At 52.0% G+C, this 20,163-nt stretch overlaps 3 protein-coding genes across 3 annotated transcripts; 1 reads left to right on the forward strand and 2 right to left on the reverse strand.

The window, feature by feature from the left end:
• Positions 1–4,143, forward strand: TGME49_263580 (bromodomain-containing protein; the record flags this gene model as incomplete). Its single annotated transcript, XM_002365417.1, has 6 exons — positions 1–1,039; positions 1,345–1,470; positions 1,881–2,103; positions 2,772–2,919; positions 3,249–3,347; positions 3,634–4,143. The coding sequence occupies 6 exons, from the start codon at positions 1–3 to the stop codon at positions 4,141–4,143; spliced, it is 2,145 nt and encodes a 714-aa protein (XP_002365458.1).
• Positions 4,144–6,678: 2,535 nt separating this feature from the next.
• TGME49_263570 (hypothetical protein) lies at positions 6,679–13,459 on the reverse strand. Its single transcript, XM_002365416.1, has 7 exons — positions 12,417–13,459; positions 10,655–10,836; positions 9,745–9,979; positions 9,201–9,353; positions 8,568–8,699; positions 7,954–8,063; positions 6,679–7,392 (listed from the first exon to the last, which is right to left on the reverse strand). Exons 1-7 carry the CDS (start codon positions 12,552–12,554, stop codon positions 7,158–7,160), a joined length of 1,185 nt encoding a protein of 394 aa, XP_002365457.1. The 5' UTR covers positions 12,555–13,459; the 3' UTR covers positions 6,679–7,157.
• An 803-nt stretch (positions 13,460–14,262) lies between these two features.
• Positions 14,263–20,077, reverse strand: TGME49_263560 (hypothetical protein). Its single transcript, XM_018781332.1, has 9 exons — positions 19,640–20,077; positions 18,944–19,514; positions 18,095–18,295; positions 17,569–17,774; positions 17,134–17,304; positions 16,305–16,523; positions 15,571–15,891; positions 15,093–15,273; positions 14,263–14,612 (listed from the first exon to the last, which is right to left on the reverse strand). The coding sequence occupies exons 2-9, from the start codon at positions 19,071–19,073 to the stop codon at positions 14,407–14,409; spliced, it is 1,635 nt and encodes a 544-aa protein (XP_018637167.1). The 5' UTR covers positions 19,074–19,514; positions 19,640–20,077; the 3' UTR covers positions 14,263–14,406.
• Positions 20,078–20,163: the final 86 nt, after the last annotated feature.

Here is a 20,163-nt window from a genome sequence, read left to right on the forward strand (position 1 = left end):
ATGTCGACTGGCGCGAGTGTGGACGCGGGTGGCTCGGGAGCCTCTGCGTCTCCGGGAGTCTCTGGAGCTTCGCCTGTCTCTCCCTCTCCAGGCGTCTCGGCCTCTCCACGAGTCTCTGGAGCTTCGCCTGTCTCTTCTCTTCCGGGCGCGTCTTTGGTGGTGTCTCCGTTTGTCCCCCTCTTCCGCATCGCGCGCCACGAGCCTGTTTCTGCGGTGAAGGAGGCGTTTGACAAGACGCTGGAGAAGCACAGGCGCGAGGTCGCAGAGCAGAATCCGGGCGTCTCTGAGGCAGACCTCGACGCGCTGCAGATGAAGCAAATTCAGGAGCAGCATCTGTTGGTCGACCCCACTTCCCGGGGGACGCTGCTCTTCGAAGTTGCGCAGCGAGCAAAGGACGAGGAAGCCGTCGAGCTCGCACAGTTCCTCGTGGACGACAAGCGAGTCCTCGCCGTGACGCAGCGCGACCGCATGCAGCAAACATGTTTGTTCTACGCCGCTCGCGAAGGACATGTCGCCCTCTGTCGGTTCTTCATCGAACGCGGCTGCGACCCAAATGCGCAAGACACGGTGGGGCAAACTTGTCTGTTCTACGCGTCTCGCGAGGGCCGCGCTGCGTGCATTGCGGAGATCCTGGACCGAGGCGGGAACCCAAACTTGATCGACATCAATCGACAGTCCTGCCTCTTCTACGCGGCGCGCGACAACCGCCTCGACGCCGTCCGAGTGCTCCTTGAAAAAGGCGCAGACCCCCAGGTGAAAGACACCCTGAGGAAGACTGCATGGCACTTCGCGAAGGCCAACAACCACGTTGCGGTGTGCGCGCTTCTCAAGGGTGCAGGCGGCGCGGGAGCCCAAGCCGCCGCTGCGGGCGTTGGAGCCCAAGGCGTCCGAACCGGTCCCTCCCTCCCTGGAAGGACTTGCAGCATCTCGTCGCTCTCCTCATTCTCCGGCGCGGCGCCAGCCTCGCCCAACGCAGGTGCGGAGACACCTGAGGCTCTCGATGGCGCTCGCGCTGTCGGACCTGGAAGAACTGCCTCAGGTGCGAAAATCTCCGAGTTTTCGCTTCTCTTGACGTATCTGGACCTCTCTTCCGCTTCTCTCGCGTATTCGCCTTCTCTCTTCTGTTACTGTCTTCTCCTCCTTGCCTTCCTCTCTTCTTCTCGTCCTCTCTCTTCTCGTTTCTTCTCGCCCTCTCTCCTCTCTGTTTTTATCTTATGGCAGCTTCGTGTGTTTAGCTCTCTCTCTCTCTTTCTGGTCTGTGTCCTCCTCTCTCTCCGCTTCTCTTGTCTTTCTCGGGTGTCGGGGCCTTCCTCCACGTGTGGTTTTTCCTGATTTCGTTCTCAGGCGTCCACGGCGAGGCCGTTTGCGTGGAGGAAGTTCCGCAGAGAAAAAAATATCGCCTGCAGTTTCGGCCTCTCCCTGAGGACTGCCCAGACCTCTGGCTTAACGCCGAGAACGAAAAGTTAACAGGTAATTTAAAGTCGAAACAGAGTCTGAAGCCTCTGAAAACAAATTCTCTTCACCCCGCAGCCACCAGCAAGTACAGAAAAAAGACTTCTGTATCAGGTACATAATGTACATGTATGTTGACGTATGCACAGAACAATCCAACAAGCATATCTATATCTATCCATATATATATATATATATATATATGTATATGTTTATGTATATGTTTATGTATATGTATAGACATTGGGTGTGCGTATGTTTATGTACACATGTATATATATGTGTGTATATGGATATCCGTAGAGAAGTGGGTGTTTTGTCTGGGTGAGTTTTATCTTGCGTTTCTCCACAGGTTTCCGTTCCTGTTGATACTCGTTTGTGCCTTTCGTTTCGCTTCAAGTGTTTCCGAGCTTTCTTCCTTTGTGCAGAATTCGAGCGTCTCTTCCCCGCGCTCAGCGTCTGGAGGCGAGAAGAGTCTCAAATGGGATGTGGGGAAGGCGTCTCTGCGGAGAGTTCGCAGAATCACTACGACGCCATTCACTCCGCACTCCTGCAGAACTCTCAACAAGCTGCTCTCGGCGCAGGCTCAGGGACGGATCTTCTCGGCCTGTGGCAGTCGGCCGCCTCGGCGCTGCTCTCTGAACTGAGCAAGTGAGGCAAGCCCAGATGTATCGATTCAGACCTAAACAAGAAGTGAAACGAGAGCAGGCCACGGAGAGACTGAACGACAAAGATATATATATATATATATATATATATATATACGGATGTATATACACATGTATGTATATGTGTGCGTGTATATGTATCCAGATACATCATGTGTATACAGCGATACACAGGTAGAGGCGGAAAGAGGAGTATCTGTGCAAGATTTATGAAGTTATGGAATATTCATGTAGATAGATAGATAAGCGTACGCGAAGAGGTCGAGATGGAGAGAAGAAAGGAGAAGGATGGAGTCCGAACTGTCTGTAGACAGAGAGATGGAGGTGATAAGGTCGAGACAGTCGCCGTTGGACCTGGAAGGCTATTTTTTTTTCGGAGATTGTGTGAGTCCGTCTTGTCCGATCTGAGTCATGTTTCTCACGCGCACTGGAGTTTGGCGAGAGTCAGGTGGAAGATGCGATTTGTGTATTCTCAGGCTTTGGTTTTGTGTACGTTCACACGAATTTCCCGCTGTGTCTGGCGTCCCGATTGGGGTGCAAGAACGCTTTTTGTCACGCACTGCGAAGCATCTGCTTTTCTCCCTGCGTTGTTTTTCTAGAGAGAAATGTCATGGTTTTGAGCGCCGACGAGATGTTTGTTGATGCATGCAGATACGAGGGTGGACATATCTTTGAAAAGCCTGTCGACCCCAAGACGGCGCCGGGCTACTACGACGTTGTGACTCGACCGATGTCGCTCTCCTGCATTAAAGCAAAGATCAAAAAGAGTGACTACACACATCCTCAGCAGTTCCTCAAGGTACGCTTGCTTCCACTTCCACTTCTGGATCTCGTATGTTTTCGTGTGTTTCTCCATTCTTCGACTTCCTCTTGGGCTGCGCTTCCTGTCTCTTTTTTTTCGCGCTGCTTCTCTCCTGTTGGCGTTCGTCTCTGTCCGTCCTTCTGCGTTTTCTCTCGCCTGGCCGGTTGCTCTTCTTCGGTCTCTCTCTCCTCTTTGTTCGCGGAACGAGCGCGAGACGAGAGATGAGTGACAGTGAGGACGGGAAGACATCCGGGAGCGCGTGGACGCCATCAAGAAAAGAAGAGCGAGTAAGGAAATGAGACGATTTTTTCTCCTTGCGCCCTCAGGATGTTGAGCAAGTGTTCATCAACTGCGAGATCTACAACCAGCAGGGCTCGTGGGTTTGGAGCATTGGAAAGAACATGCAGAAGTTTTTCACGAATCAGGTGAGTTTGGTCTTTGTGTTTTTCCTCGTTTTCATCCTCTCGCACTCCTCTTCTTTGCGCTTTCTTCTTTTTCCTCCCCCATGTGTTTGTTCCCTTTGTTCCATCTTTTTTCTCTGTTTTTCTTTCTGTTCTTTTCCCCCTCTTTTCCTTGTTTCCTCTAGTTTCGTGTTTGGCGAGTCTGTAGCCGCGAACCCCAGACGTTTGCTCGCGAGAACTCGCTTCCGTGCTTCTCCCCTTTCTTTCTGTCACCTCTTTCTCGTTCGTTTCGTGCCGCCTTCCCGTCCAGGTGATGATCACGCGGTTCCGCGACTACGTAGACAAATACGACAAGATCTACAGTGTCCTCGCTGAGTGTGAAGAAGAGAATAGGCGGGCAAAGGCGTCTGCAGAAAGGAACTCGAGTGCGGGAGAAGAGAATGAGAGAGGTCCTGGTGCTGGCCCTGGAGAAAGGTCGGAGACGACTGCGGAGACCGGAGCTGCAGAGTTGCGGAGTGGAAGTTCGGACAGAGAATCTGGCGAGGAGACTGGCAACACCAAAGGCGAGAAGGACGCTTCGTCGGCGGAGACTGGGGAGAGTCCAGAAGGTCCAGGCGAGGTGAAGAGCGAGGACGGAGCGAGAAGAGAGGGCGATCCGTTGCCAACAGCGAAGGCAGAAGAAGAGAGAGAGTGGACGGAGGAACAGGAGGCAGGAGCTGCGAAGAAGGAGAAGGAAGAGAGCGCAAACGGGCAAGCAGCGGTTGGCGGCAAAGAAGGAAGAAAACGGAGGAGAGACAACGGAGAATCACGTGGAGCTTGAGACAGCAGGCGGCGGAAAGATACCTTGCGGGTGCTGGGGGGTTCTGAAGATTTCGCGGCAGGGTGACGGAGCGGAAGTCGAGAGAAGAAAACGAGATTTCTTGACGCAGGGATCTGGTGGGCGAAAAGGAGGGGAACGGAGAGGTTTTCGAGGTGAAACACAAACGCTCGAAAATAAAAGTGGAAACAATTCAAAGAGGTCTGCGCGCGGTTAAGCGGGGACGCAGGATATGGCGAGTTTTCCATGTGAACGGCGCACTTGTTAACAGATACACATCGAGTCTTTCGCGTCTCTGCGGGGAAGGTGTCGTCGACTTTTCTCCCGTCTCCACTGTTCAGACAAATGGAAAACACCGAAAGACGAGGAACGCTTTTAGCCAGCTTCGTTGTCAAAAACGGGGTGTATGAACATCCCTGCTGGCGCGGGAGATTTCGCTGGCTTTCTGCTCCTCCCGTTTGGCCTTCGTCGCTGTCTCGCGGGAAGCACTCGACATTGGAGAAGAAGAGAGGCGCGAGAGGCCTTGAGGGCGAGACTGCAAAAGCGAACACGAAGGACAAACTCTGTTCGTGAAAACCGGGGGAAACAGCTGAAAACGCCTTTTTCTCTTTTTTTCGCGGTGAACCGAAGGATGCATGCATGTCCAGTTTATGTGTGACTGCCTGTGAGTGTGAAGGTCGACTTGCTTTTCTTTTGTTTTCTTGTCAGGGGATTTCAGGTCGGGAAGTGTCTCGGAAAAATTCCGGTCAATCGCGGCACCTTCTGCGCGCCGACAAACCTGTTTGGTTCCGTGAAAATGGGAGATTGAAAAAAACGTGGAGACGCAGCTGACCAACGAACTGGAACAGACGTCTTTTGCCTTGTCAGAAATCTGTCTACTTCTCTCGATTAACGCCAAATCGGCGAAAAACGCTCTTCCCGTTCTTCGCGCGATCACGCTTCAGTCGTGGTGCGACCAGAGTCTTCTTCGACGTGTGCTTTTTCGTGGAAAGCTGAGGAACTTTTCAAGCCGAATAGTAGACATGCGTAGACGACAGACGGACGTCACGAGTTCCGTTCGCGGGAAGAGACACCACACCGAGCTTGTGCGGTAGAGAAAGGGATCTTAAGGGATGGCGTATTTGCGGCCAGTTGTCAAGCATGTGAATTCTGGGTGTTCGGGGAGGTCGTGAAGAGGCGGTGTTGGGAGGTTGAGTCGGTCGGCAGGGGACTTCCTCAGTCAATTGTGTCCCCAGTCTGTTCCTCCTTCGACAGGACTTGACAAACGGAAGGAAAAATAGAATCTAGGCCTGGATATTGAACGTGGACTCTTCAGTTCGAAAACTACAGTTCCTCGGAGCTCAGCAAGGCATTCGCGAGCACGGCTTTTCTAGCATCTGGCCTGGGTTCTTCACGAGTTCAACTTTTATTTAGCCCACGGGAGAGCGCCGAAGAAAATTGATTCGGAGGTGTCTCGACCGACGACTGAAGCGTTTCGCGCGCCCGGTCTTCCCAGTAAAATGTCAAGCGAAAAGCGAAAGAGGACCTCAGTTTGCTTCATGCTCAGAAGCCTGGGGGGACGTGAAACGCAGCTGTCATCGGAGATGAATGTGCATTTGAAGCCTGAAGCTTTTTTGCAAGGACTACAAGACTGGGGGGTGGCGGCGTTCAGCGGTGACACCAAGTACACAGTTCCCTTCACATGGAGTTTCACGAATTTACTTTGCGCTATAATAGTGAAAAGATGTTGAAAAGGTCGTGCGTTTGCCTAAGGTGTTTCACCGAAAACTTTGAGTCGTTACGCATCAGTCTTGTGGAAAAATGTGAGTGGTCGGATTAAACACAAGCAACAGCTGTGAAGTCTCTCGCTGCGGAGCTCCGAAACTCGATTCTCCTCGTAAAGAGATACGCGACTGTCGCCTGTGTCGGCAGTTGTCGAGTTCTTTGCGTGGACTTTCTGAAAATCCCCGAGATACACGCATCCGCGACGCGCCAAAACGTCCGCCCTCATTCCCGGCTTTCCGACAGTCTCTCTCCAAAGTCTCTGTTTCTTGTCGCGTCGACTCACACCCAGGAAAACACAAAAAAGCGCCGACTACTGCGGGACCAGCTGTAAAGGAAGGACGTTCACACTCAGACTGAGGCGCCAAGGATGTGCGCTCCGCGCAGAGACTCGCCAAGTCCACTTGTGTTCCGGAGTTGACTGTCATGCCCGTTGTCTCCCCACGCCTATCTGCTTAACGCAGCGTTGAGTAACTTCTCTTCTCGCATGCGTACGAGTGCACAGGTGTCTTCAGATACCTCCGTACAAATATGGGTTTATACACATATACATATATATATATATATATGTCTGTGAATGCGCGTGCGTGTCCGTTCTCGCGGTTGAGAAAAGTTCTTAGGACGACAGAGAGAGACGCAACGGATTTCGTAGACTCGAAGGCACGCAGTTGTGGGGGTTCGCGAAATGAGTGAACGCCGGAAGCTCGGCAGGTCTCTGGTGTCTTTGCACACACCTCAGCGTGATTCGTCTCGCAGCGCCGCCGCCGCTCGCGGCTTGAAAGAAGCATGTTCTTGACAATGTGCGAAAGTCTTTCTCTTTGTGTCAAAGCGAAAACGTACTCTCAAGCGTACGTACGTGGACTCTATTGGAGAGACTCTTCCCCCTTTTCTGTGAACTGATTTCCAGAGACGCAGAAAGAAACACACAGGAAGCAGCGCCGAACATTCAACGCACACAGCAGTGAAGACACAGACTCACTCTTACTTACATCTCCCAGTCGAAGACTGCCGACTCGGGACAACCGCCTCCGCTGAAAAAGAAGGGAGACTTCCTCTCGTCACAAGAAAAGAACAGAAAGTCCCCAGCCACACACTCTCTCTCGACGCTCTCTCCCTCCACACCGGGTGCATTCTGGCGCGCGCGACAACGACGCGGCTCTCGCCTCTTCTTCATACCCCTGTGCATGCAGCTCCACGCGTGCGAGTGAGTAGAAACGTACAACACCACGAGCGGGATTCCGACTGCTCCGCTTGCCTCAGTTGACCGTAACTTCTTCTTCGAGAGCAGTGCCAGTCTCCGACGTCGCCAGGTCTTGTCGGTCGTCGCAGGAAAACGGGGAAGTCTCGGCCTGCAGCGTCCGGAGAGTGGCCGACGGACTTGCACTCTTTTTCTTCTTCATCAACGTTTCGCGCAGCTGCTCGGCCTTTTCTTGCTTCTGCGACATCTTCTCCGCCAACTCCTGCAGCCGACGCTCCATCTCCGTCCGATTTCTGAAAAAATACCCTTCAACAGACGCTCTAAAAGTGAACCGCCCCCATCAAACGCCACACAACTTGAACGCAACTACAAAAAGATACGTAATTACATATATGCATACATACATACGCACAAAGAGGATGCATACATACGCTTGGAGATATATATATATATATATGTTTATGTACCTACGCAAGTACTTGAAGATGTGACTGCGAGTATGTGTGGAGAGGTCTGGGAGTTCTTAGATTCTTTGGAAAGCCAGTAGAAGTCCGTCTCCTCCACGGAGGAACAGGCACTTCCGATATCGAGAAACGAATCTCTCTCCTCTCTTGCATCGATGAGAGATGCAGCTGGAGTTGAGAGAGAAAACTCGCGTTTCTTGCTGTTCCTCCCCCGGTGAAAAGAGAAAAACGGGGGGGGGCTCGCTCTGGAATAGCAAAGGGAACAAAAGCTCACCGTCCCTTCTCGCTCACACGCGCAGACATAGGTCTATCCTCAGGTGGTGTATGTACACCCGCGAGTGGCTGCGACAAAGAGCAGGAAACAGATCTGTGTACGAGAAGCGTCCTTACCTGCTGACTTGTTCTTCGGCTTCTGTGATTTTTTTTTGGAGAGTCAGCTTCGTCTCTTCGATGATTTTGTGTTTTCTCTCGATCGCCAGCTCCACGCGTTCCTCGAGCGACTGGAGAAGAACGCGAAAAAAGAGAAACCTTAATGAACTTTCTCGCACCGGGTTCGGTGATTAAAAGGCACCATTTTCTTCGAGGTCTAAACGGTAAGAAAACTTCCACCTTGGGGGACGAGAAAAAGCCTCCACGCAAACCGCATCTGGAGAGTGGGGGGGAAAGACCATATCGACGCAAAGGATCAGGTCTCAGTCACTCCGTGGAAGAAGAGACAGAGGATTCTTTCTTTTTCTCATTTTTTGACCAAAGCTTTTGAGTTTGAGTTTACCCCTCCAATTCGCTCCATCCCCCAATGTGTGCGCCGTGGGACGACACACGGGCACACACCAGATGTTTTTGGAGAGCTTTTCTCCTTTGCTGAAACTGCGTTACGCGGCAAAGAGCTGCGGTCTTGTCTCCACCATGTCGCATGCCCACCTGCGACAGCCTCTTTTCACAAGAAGATTTCAGCGTGAGGAAGTTCAAGCCAAGACTCTCTTCGCAGTCGAGGGAAAGCTCACCTTTTTCTTTTCCTCCATCTCCATCTCGCGCGCCAAGATGATTTCACGCTTCTCCTCCCATTTTTGTTTGCGTCGCGTCGATTCTTCTTCCAGAAGCTGCTTGCGGCGCTTCTCAGCTTCTTCCAACTTCTCCTGTTCCAGAAAGAGGAAGAAACCGGCACAAAGTGCACAGACGCGTAGACGCAAAAGGGGGTCGCTGGGAACCTGCTCTTTCCAGAGGAGTCGACAGAAAGTTTGACGCCTGCGCAGGATTCCACATCTACGCCCGTGTGCAGCGGCGTGCATGCAGGAGCAAAACCAACCTGCAGCGGACGCCGAAGAGGCCCCCGCAGGGCGCTCTCGCGTGGCATGCAGAGGAGACTGGGGAAAACGCTTTCCAGAAAAAAGGCGGCTCGAAAAAGGAAAACCGAGCGCGACCCGGAGACGCCGTGAGAGCCGAGAAAACTCGAGAGCAGAACTCTCATATACCCATTATCAGGAAGTCTCCTCTCTACGCGAGCGCGGAGAAACGAAGGCTTCGAGATGCTACGCCCCCCGAGAGCCCCTACGCGTGTCTTGTGCCCACCGCCAGCTGCAGCCTCTTTCGTGGGCGTTTCTCTCGTCGGAAGACTTGCTTCTGGCGTCTCCTCTCACCTGGAGTCTTATGGATTTCTCTTCTTCTTCCAGTCTGTTTTTACCCTGAACTTTCTCGATTTGTTGAAGAGCCTTCGCGAGACGCTCCTTCTCCTGTGCTCGCAGCTGGTTTCTGCGCTCTTCTGCGCTCTGCATTTTCTTCTGCAAATTCGCCTATCAAAACAAGCAGCAGAGACACTGCCTCAGCTTCAGTCCCGAGATACTCCACGTTCTCTCATACTCCTTCGTGAGGCTCCAGCTCGACGCCCATGCCTCGACTTCCTCCACGCCTCGAAGGCGGCCACCCGGGGTCGTACGCACACCGCAAATGCACAGGGTAGACACGCAGGAGTTTGCAGAGCCCAGAAGAAAACGGTTTCTTGACGAAAACGAAACCTTGCTGCCTTGTGCCATCTCCGACGGAAATCGCCGTTGCTCCCACATGAGAATCCCTTCAAAAAAGCCGGGGCGCCTCGGGATCGGTGCAGGAAGATCTGAGCGAGTCCAGATACGAGTGAACATGTGCATTTGCGCGAGGCGGAAGTTGGTTGGGAGATCTTCTCACCTGAATGCCCTCGATTCTGTTTGCGAGGTTTTCTTCCGCTCGTCTCTGGTGGAGAGCAACGGGATCGACATCGAGAGAAAACGAATCTCCGCCACATTCCTCTTCGGTTTCGAGGCCTGGGGTCGAGTTTTCAAGGAAGTCGAGCGCACGCTTGTCGAGGCGATTTACGCGGAGTTCCAAACTCTTTGCCCGTTCTTCCTCGGTCTTTCGGATCCGCTCCACGACCGCAACGCGGCTGCGAGAAAGAAAAATGGACACTCAGAGAAATCCTGCAAACCCCCTTCTCCTTGCCCGCATCCCGATGCTTGTACACCCGGATAACAGGCCGCACACGTGGCGATCGACGATTCCTGTCCAGCAGGTCTCGGGATGTCTGCGGACGAGAGGGCGAGTCCTTAAACGATGAAATCTGTCGCCAGATACACTGGGGGAAAGATCAATCGTTTCTCATTCCATGACGCATGCGAACCTTTCGACAAAACAGAGGCAGTTCTCCACAGAATACGATATATACAGAGTGATGCCTCGTGCTGCGTCGAGCGAAATCTTCACCAAAGACGCGTCTGTGTACATCCAACCAATTAGATTCACACAGATCCCCATGCACACCTAGAGATGTATGCACAAGTATGTACCCATACAAAATATAATGTCAAAGGCGCATGCACGGAAGTGAAAACCGACACACCAGACGATGTGCACATGCTTACGCATGCGCCTGTAAATGTGTATAAATGTGTGTATACATGCACGCAGATAAATGCAGACAAGCGTACCTAGATGCGTGGACACTTAGAGCGGTGTATATCGACAGCTTGATAGATCTGTACCTATAAAGATGTATGGAACCCTACGAAGAGAATAAGAAGAGTGAATTTTCACCAGGTTGACAGATGACAGTGAGATGTACCGTTCAAGAAACTTTCTCGCGATCACGCGGCGTCGGCGCAGGTGCTCCTCATGGCGTTCGCGCGCGCGTTTCTCGCGCTCGACAAGCGATGACTGTCTAGACAGCCGCTTTCGCTTGGTCTCCAAACGCGCTGTCACACGTTCGTGGATACTCACAGAGAGCTCGCTTTGGCTGCAGAGACTCTGAAAAGCAGCAGAAAGAGATGGAGAGCTCGCGCGTACACAAACAGGCCTGAAAACGGCAGAAAGGAGAAGAGAAACTCACAAGTCCGCAACTGGCAAGCCCTCACACGCTCTCTGCAGATACTCAAGGGCGTTGTGAGGTGCCAAACCAATATATACACCCGAGAGCAAGAAAGGATTTGCCTGGAGGAGGAAGAAGGCTACACACTTTGTCGAAGCAGGAGGACGAGAAAGCAGAAGAAAGGGAAGAAAACTGAGAGTGACAAGGTGTACAGTCCAAACAGAGAGAAGTAAACGGCGCAAGTGCCTCACGCGTTTTCGACGGAGAAGAAAGGTATCTATGAATTTTTGTACAGAGACGAAAAGAATCTGAAGATAGACGGAACGTGCAGCAAGAAGAAGAGCACCTCTTCATCTGCCCTCCCTCGACGCAAGCGGTGTTTCACGACCCCCCCGGAAACAGACTCTTTCCAGTTATCAACAAGTCCGTGAACACAGAAGTCCGTGCAGGCAGCAAGGGCGTCAAAACAGACACGGCGATTCACACTGAGATTCCGGCAGCGATTGATACATGTGGAGTACGGAACCGGCCACAGAGTCGTCCCCTAGCGAGCATGCAGACGAAGGCCCCTCCACTTCTGCATACGAATGTGTATCTCACAAAGTCTTAAACTCTACGGCTCGAGCTGATCTGATGTAGCTGTCTCTTTGGTGTATACGGACGGCTGGCTGCTGGATTGTGTCTTTGAGGAAGCTTGTCTCAGGAACGAATTAACTTGATCTTGGTAGATATTCTTACAAACGGAGTCACGCATGTTTAGAGAGCATATTCTGTGCATGCAGTGAAACTCGATTCGACAACACGATTTCCACCTTCCCCTCGGGGCCCAATCTCTCTTTTCTCTTTACCCCTGACTCTCCTTCGAACCTGCGGAGTCCATTTTCCCGACGAACGCTTTCAGAAAAATCAACAACTTCCGTGCACACTCCTTGCGGAGAAGGAAAACCTGTCTGGTTCGTAAAAAAACCACGGTTGGACTGATGGACGGCTTGTCAGCTGTTAAGTTAGACAAAGAAGTTCCAACGTTACGGACGTTTCCTTGACTCGCGACCCACGGGTGTCGGATGGTGTGTCTTTTAGCGAAAAAGCGCCGTGCAATAGGCCTGTGGAGTACTAACCATTTTTTTAGACAGGATCAGTCACCAGCTTTTCTGGGGAGTATATACTACGAGTTCGACTACTGGTTTAGATCTTGACAGTTTTGGTTTACCGGATGTGTGCGTACTTAGAACCGTTATGCCATCAACATCTGTCCATCGCTTTACACACAAACACTCGGCCGGTCTCCGAGGCTGTTATCCAGAGAAACTGATGGGAGAAAAGATCCACATTCGAGAAGAGACTGGAGACCTCATTCGCTTTTTCTACAAGGTTTTCCACGGCGGCACTAGGACGACTTGCGAGTCGCGGACCACTGGACGTCGGCGAGTCCCTTTTATCCGGGTTTTCTCCGGGTCTGCAGCGAAAAGGAAAGACAGCGTCGGCCTGTCGGAGTTCGGAGCACGACTTTGTTTCTCACCTGGAATTTCACGACGTAACCGCTGGCCATTTCCTGTTCGTCGAGGAGGACGAAGTCCTCCATCGAGTGACTTCGAGAAGCGTCGGGAGAGACAGTTTGACTGCCGGTAACAGCAGCATCCACAGGTTTGTGTTGCATCTTGGATGCCTTTCCCCAAAGACAACTTGTGTAGGTAGGTCGTTGCTGACAGAAAAGCACATCTACGTGAAAGCCTTTCGCCCGTAGGAGCCGAGTCTAAAGAAGTTTCGAATCCCGTGAGGCAGACCCTCGAAAATCCTCATCTACGCACTCTGTCGTTGCCCGGGTACGCAACCAGCAGCGGGCGCCGCGTTCGGGGAAAGGGCGGATTCGCTGGTCAGAGACTTGTGCAACGTCCACAATTGCCAAGAAAATTTCCTTTTTCAGACAAGAAATGCAACCCTTCGCTACATACACCTAGTGGTCGCACCATGCGGAAACGCTCGCTGTTCAGCGGATCGGTGAATTCCCGGAATTCCGTCACACCCTTGCAAGGCAAGAGGAAACTCCCAAGCCCAGCACGGGAAAAATCGAGCACGCAAGTCGCTGAAAAATGCACTGACACGCAAGTGTTCGCGGAGGGAAACGCGGCGTTGTTTGCGCGCTTCTAGTTGATCCAGAAAAGGAAAGGTAGTGGATTGTAACTAACTTGCAGATAGTGGAAAGAGTTGGAGGGTGGACTGCGCAGAGGCGTGTTGTCTGGGTGGGCACCCACACGTCCACACTGTCAGATGCAGCTGCTAGCGAAACGAGAGAATTCATTGAACGGGGTCAGAAAGTTTGCGGAGACACCGTTCTCTGAAAAGGTTTCATGGGATAAGAAAGACAAGCCAAATCCTGCGGTGCACTTCTCTAAATCCGTGTGGCGTCTGCCGGGGTCTTGCAGCCGACAGTTTTGTCTACCTTCCGAATGAAGAGACATCGACGGCAGCGCTACAGTATCGCGGCCGATTAACAGCACAAAGGAAGGAAAACGTCATTTCGTTTTCCACGTCAATCTGGGTTTTATGAGTAGGACAAGTGCCGGAACAGCATTTCTTTTTTGCGTACACCGTGGCCGCTGTTGGTATCTCACTGCCAGCTCTTCGAGCTGCGGCTGCTCGTACCTAATACGAGGAGAGACTCCTAGAGAACACGAAACAAATCGGTTGACTAATAGACGAACACTGAAGTCTGAAAGCAAGATGGTGTTCTGTGCCACTCTCCTTTTCCATGGGGAGGGCAAATTTATAGGGAATCGAGGTCGGAGAAGTTGCACGCGTAGTTCTGTGAGTCCTGATCGGCGTTCTGCCACAGATTTTGCCAGAATGTGCTACAATGAAGAACATGATCTCACGAGATCTATCAGATACGAAGTCGATGGTCGGATGGTGCACACGAATATCAACGAAGAACACTCAACTACGCACTAGGTACCTTTATTGCGGCTCGTTTCTTTCGGGTGAGAGGTGAAACCCATAGAGAAAGGAACGTTCGAGGAACACCGAACACACGCAATATTTGAACGAGCGTCAGCCTAGTGGTCTTCTTCAAGCAAACTAGTTACCATTTCGTCGGATCTACGTGGAACATAGGAGCTGAAGGGTACAGGAATTGCCTGGGGAAAAAAATTGGACATTTGTGCAGCGGGTTCCTTAAGTTTCTAACTGTCGCAGAAGTGATGCCGTTTCCTCAGCGTTATGCTTTGTTGAGCTCCAGTCCCAAACCGTGCTACATGTCAAGGAGTGCGAGAGGATTCCACTTAAGGGCATATATCGGACCCTGTATCGTTCACAATCTACTCAACCGTCTCCCTCGAGCTAACTTGAAAACACGAGGACTCCGTAAAAAAAAGAAGTCAGTTTGTTTTCATCATCCCTTATCAAGCAGAAGTTACCCCGCTGGAACACGAACAACGAAAATGCGAAACGGGGACCCTGGAAATACCCCTCATCGAGTTTGCGTCCCTCGCAATGTTTAAAAGATTGGCCCGTTATGACTTAACAATGGTGACCGGGTCAACATTTCGAAAAACAGCCTGTTCAATATCGCGAACAATTGTGTGGGCGTCGGTGATAATGTTTAGTGAGGCAACGGCCACGCGCAGCGCGTGAAGCGACTTTGGCAGGAGTTCGGAACTTGTGAACAACTCGGGATTCAAAAGTTCGAGAATATCTTCTAGCAACTCCAGCTGGCTATCTGAAGCGGATGCACAGACACACAGAGGCACCTCACATGTTCTTTCACAAAACAGCGATATTTCTGCACCAGATATTACCAGCTGTCCGTGTGCTACGAATATGAACGTGTAGCGTGGAAACCCGCTTTCGCATCACTCGCTTTAGCAGAGCCAGCTATGCTCGCCACCTGCCCGAATGAACCGTCGTGAAAGAGTGAAGATACCCAATAGTGCGACATGCAATCCATCGGATCTCGCGGCACACTGTGAGGTCCATTAACGCGCCGCAAGTGAGTTTGTCGTGGTTAAAGCGTACGAAACGCTTTTCACAGCGGCAGCTTGCATTTTCGCTAGTGCAGTGACAGCGCAAGCAGTGCTGCCTCTCCTAATCCCTACAGCCAGCTGAATCAATGTGGCAAGCCAGAAGGGAGTGCACTCTGAATGCCTGTTCTTTACAACAAACACACAGCAACGCCGGTCAGCCGCACCGGATGCCTCACCAGTTGTGTCGATCTTGTTCGTCGCCACGACGAAGTCGTTTTGCATGTCTTGAAGTAAGCGTTTCAATGGTTCATCAGGCATTGCAGCAATGGCGTTGTCAATCGGCTCAAAGTACTCTTTCAAAACGGACGTACTGCGCTCTATGTCTGCTACTTCCTGTGACCTCCTCCGGAGCAGTTCCTGAAAGGCGCGGCAAGACCTTGAAAGCCACATGGCATCAGCAGTCGACTTTAAAAGAGATTCATGAGACCCCCTCGGCGCAGTCACTAAGCCACTCCAGAAAGCGTTGTCGAATTTTGCCCAGTTTCCCACGGATGTATATACTGGCGTTGAAGGTACGCATGTAACACAAACAGATCTGTCCGCCTCCACCTTATCCGCGAATTTTCACAATGCATGCAAAGTCAAGGAAACAGCCATCTACAGGGATTGCGGTCCTTCTTCACCCGCACGGAACATCGCCCCGCGTCTCCTTACCTGTACAGAAGCGACGTCAGTCTCGGGGCTATCCAGCATGGTCTTGAGCTCATCAAAAAACGCGATGTCTCCCTGCCTTTCTTCATCAGTAGCCAAGTGGTAGTGAGCGCGGATAGCCCGGGCCTGAACGCCTACGCGAGTGTTCTCCAGCTCGTTCAGCTCGGACTGGAAACGCTGGGATATCTGTCGAAGGAGATCCCTAAAGAGAATCAGCGGCTCTTCATTCGGAGCCAGTTGCCACTCCGGGCTGATATATGACTCCCAGAGATCCTGTGGAGGATCTGGCGCGTACCTCTTCCGCAGCAGCAGCACCGCGACCGACTGAAAAAGAGTCCAGACGCCAACCGCAAACCGTTCAGTAAAAGTTCCCAAGAAACCTTCACTTTAAAAAGCCTTGATACATCAAGGGAACCGGTGAGTGTCCAACGCTCGACCGGAACCCACAGCAACCGCAACTGGAGTTCGAATCGACGACCAAGCCTTCACAACTCGACGGAGGTAGCTAGAATTTTGTCGAAAAACCCTACGCGGAAAAGACGTCACTCGGCACGATTGGCTACTTGGTTGTAACATGAAGACGTTTCTGGTGGACTGCATTTTATCTTGTCATGCGATTCCGCTCCTGCGAAGGCAACTCAAAGCAATATGCCGTTTGCCAAAATCGGCGTATCTGCCCAGGGGTTCCCTAAACCCTCAAGTGTCAGAAACGCATGCAGCTTCTCCCGGTCGCCTACACTTGTCATGTCGGGATCCATCTCGTCGGGAAGAACGAGCAGAACCTGGCGATAGTATTTTCCGAGAACCTCCAAAGCATCGTGGCTTAAGCGGTGGCGTAGAACAAGCGTTGTCGATTGGTCGATCTCCTCAAAAATCTTGAGACTTAGTGCAACAGGGTAATTCATGTCCGAGTGCAAGACGTCCATGGGAATGTCGCTGTACTGATCTTGAATCAGCTGCAATCAAGGACAGACTCAAAAGTTTTAACGGTGCACAAACTGTATCAAATTCACAGGCTCTCTTGGACGCGGGCCTTGCATTGTTATCTACTGACGCCACTCTCGCTCTAGGCAAGGATTCACATGAGACCTCCACGACAGCTGAGAGTCGACACAAAGCCTCCACGTTTCAACTGAGAATGCAGAAAACCTTCATCCGAACCGCGAAGCGTCAACTACCACGACCGCCGTTGCGTGAGACACAGCATGGGGAGGCCAACAGATCAAGAAGCGGGTTGTCCTTGAAACAGTGCGAAGTATCTCCTGGAGAGTCGAAACTAGAGGATACATCGAGGATGTCAACTCTCTTTTACCCTCAACTGTCCGGTGAAGAACTTAGTATCCCGTACTCCAAACAGTTCGGCTTTTCCCTTCGTCTACAGTCAGAGTTCAAAAACAAGTACATCTGCTGGCTAAACAACAGGCTGGACTTCCATGTCCAACAACATTAAGGTTACTCCTCGTCGGCAGTAGTATCACAGATACGGACGAAACTTCGACCATGGAGACATGCTGTGGTTCTTCGGAACGAGAGGGTGCCCACGAAACGGCTCAGCGAGACGCTTACACTTTCAGCCATGGAGAAAAAAGCAACGAGGCGTTCGCGCTCTCCCAAGTTGTTTTGCTTCATGCAGAAAATGTGGACGTTGTCCTTCATTGAACAGATTCCGAGGGCGGAAGCGAGGAACTTGTCACAGACCTCAGGCTCTTTCTCGATCACGATCACACGGCGTGTCTTCTGAAGGGCACACGAAGAGTCGCGGCGGACAGAAAAATACACGAGAGCGTCTTGGACAAACCGCTGGCCTGCTGCTCCCATACCGGTGCCATGTCGTTCACGGATATAGCCTGTCAACTCGTGAATGTGGGGAGCTGCCTCATGAGAACGCGGTATCACAAACGAAGATCCGGGCTCCGCACGAAAAAAAGCCACCTTTCAAGTCTCAAGGCCGCACAAGAAGCGCTTCCTTTTTCCTTGGAGTTTCCTGAAACTGAGACGTACCGCCGCGAAAACGAAGACCTCGTTGGAAGCCCCGAAAAGAAACACCGTTTGATCTTCGATGTTGGCCGCAAGAATCTGTTCCAGTTGTTTCTTGGCGAGCTTGCGGAAGGCCCGCGCGGCTTGCTTGTCACTTTCCAGCGCCTTTTCAGGAGCAGCCTCGAGGGCGGCCACGCGCTCATCCGATCGCTCGCGTGTGTGCTCGGCTCCTGCGAAGAAACGCGCGCGAACGATCAAGGCGCAAAGCTGCAAAGGCTCAGTGACGGGGAAAAGACGCGAGAAACGCCCACCTCGAAGAAGAACCAGTGTCATGAAGGACGCAGTGTCACAGCACCTGAAGCACACTCAGGTTTCAAAGCCTCGAAGCCTCTGCGGGCTGTCTGGCCCACGACAGAAAGCGAATGTTTCTGTCTTCCAGAGAGTGCCTACAGTCGTCCATACTTCTGAAACGCACTTTGTCCTACTTTGCCTCCTTCCTCGCTCTCTCCAGAAGCAGCCTACTGATTTGCCTACTGACCTAATGACTTACTTTGTTCGGTGTCGTCTTTAACCGCAGACATGACCTTGAGAACGTCATTTCCGACCAACTCCGGGTGCACACAGACCTCGCTTAGCTCGGCAGCAGCGGACCGGACACTGGAGTCGGACTCTTCCGCGCTGCCAGTGCCGGCGGCCTCGGCCCGGATGGCTCGGATTCGCTCCAAAATGGCTTCGCGACTCTTCAAGTGCGCTGCAGAACATCAAACCGAGACCGCGAAGCCCACAGAGCAAGTGCTAGCTGTGAGGAAGTGTTGTGCAAACATCGAAAAATAGACTTGCCCACGGTAAATAAAAACCATCTAGATCTAAATACCTCCAGGCAAAGCATTTGCTCTTGTGTTCTGCTTCCCTCAGTACACACAGTCAACGAGTGGTGGAAGGAGGTGTCGGATGGACGTCGTTTCAACACCGCAAAACAAGCTGGAAAAAGCCATTCAGGTACGACAAAGAGGGACAGCTGTGATGGTGAGGAGCTGAGAGCGGGCAGTAAGCCGTACACGAGCGAGAGGTATACCAGAAAGCAGAACTCAACGGAAGGGCTGCGAGGGTGCGCTTTAAGCTGTCGATCCGGGGCAAAATCCCTCCTCATCACGAAAGTGACATTTTGCGGAGACAGGAGAGAAAGTGAGCAAGCTCAACATAGTCCTCCTTGAAAGTGTCGGGCGAGTCAGAAAGAACAGAAACATCAAAATGGTGGCAAGAGGTGTCATTCCGATTTCCAGGTATGGGATACAAACAAAGGAGTTTGCGACGACTGACGTACTCCACCACCCCACTGGACTGCTTAAGACAGGTAAGTAGTTCGATGTCACCCTGTCAGTTGAAGTGCCCTGCTTACTGAAGAGGATGTTCATCTTCTGAATCGCAGTAGTCGCCGCGACGAGAAATGTGAAATCACTCGACGAAAGAATCAGCGCGCCGAGGGCGCACACCGAGGCGCAGAACCAAAGGATTGTGAAGTCCGCCATACTGTCCAGACGCTTTAACTGATATGTCCCTGCCGCAGCCTTTGACAGATAGGAAAGTGACTGGAGAAGTCAAGATTATCATCGTCGGTCAACACAAAATCTGCGAGTCTTGCAAGCCAACCGAGAAGCGAATGAGGCATTGTTTGCCGCCTGAAACGCCGGTAGCCGTCGGTTGCACGTAAGTGTCTGAGAGAAAGCACGGGCGAGAAACGTAGACTTCAGTCATCCAGGAAAGGGGAAGGACGTGGGGAAGAATTCCGCGTCCGAAGGTATCAACGCAGTGAAGCTACACAAACCCTGTGAAAACCGAAGAAGGATCCGTGCCATACCTGGCGGGATGTAGATAGGCGATGTTCGCTCCTCGAGTTGCAAAAGGAAAGGAATGCGTGAAAGGCAGCCCATCCGCAACTTTACTAAAAGCGCTGGATCCCAGTGAACAGCCTGGATGCGTAGCAAGAAAAAGAAGACCCTTCCTTCTGACTGAGGACAAGCAGTCGGCAAGACACGGTGTCTGCCGTTCGGTGGGCGGGAACCTCTCTGCTGTGCCTAGTGCCGCTTTCCCTTACAGCTGCTGCTGTCTTCGTCGGAAAGATGTTTTCCTCCGGGAGAGCTTCAGATGTCGACGGAAGCTTGCACAGCTTCTGCTGAGGTACCCCGCGGTGGCTTCGACGGCTGTTGAGAGGTTTTGTACGCGTGATTAAGAACTGGGGTCAAACAAGCAGGCCGACAAATCGAGGAAGCAGCAACAGAGAACCGCGGCTGAGACACCGGCTAAACCGACACACAAAAAATTGGCTGCCTTCACAAGTTGAGAGATGAATCCGACAGCCAAAGTCGACTAGCGGAAGGCCGCCTCGCCTTCGGTACAGGCAGAGAACGAAACAGAAAGAATGGGGAATTTTACCCCATTACGAAGGGCCACTGAGACAAACCTCCAGTAAGTTTGCAAGCAACAGAACATCCAATAAGTTAGAGTCCAACATCATAGTGGAAAACGAGGTTTAGAGGGCTTGACGCACCTTGTGTGACCCTGGCGCTCGGAAGAAGCTGCCGCGAGCATGCGTCTCTCTCAGGCCTACAATCGAAGTGG

The sequence above is a fragment of the Toxoplasma gondii genome, chromosome VIIb (assembly GCF_000006565.2).
Source record: "Toxoplasma gondii ME49 chromosome VIIb, whole genome shotgun sequence".
In the NCBI taxonomy this organism is placed as follows: domain Eukaryota; phylum Apicomplexa; class Conoidasida; order Eucoccidiorida; family Sarcocystidae; genus Toxoplasma; species Toxoplasma gondii.

Coding starts and splice junctions, on each gene's coding strand:
- TGME49_263570 (XM_002365416.1), bottom strand. CDS start 12,554: ATGCAACACAAACCTGTGGATGCTGCTGTTACCGGCAGTCAAACTGTC. Junction 8,064..8,567: donor AGATGGAGGAAAAGAAAAAG/GTGAGCTTTCCC, acceptor GTTCTTCTCCAG/TCGCTCGAGGAACGCGTGGA. Junction 7,393..7,953: donor GCCGAAGAACAAGTCAGCAG/GTAAGGACGCTT, acceptor GTATTTTTTCAG/AAATCGGACGGAGATGGAGC.
- TGME49_263560 (XM_018781332.1), bottom strand. CDS start 19,073: ATGGCGGACTTCACAATCCTTTGGTTCTGCGCCTCGGTGTGCGCCCTC. Junction 17,775..18,094: donor TAAAGACGACACCGAACAAA/GTAAGTCATTAG, acceptor GTTTCTTCGCAG/GAGCCGAGCACACACGCGAG. Junction 15,892..16,304: donor TGGATCCCGACATGACAAGT/GTAGGCGACCGG, acceptor ACTCTTTTTCAG/TCGGTCGCGGTGCTGCTGCT.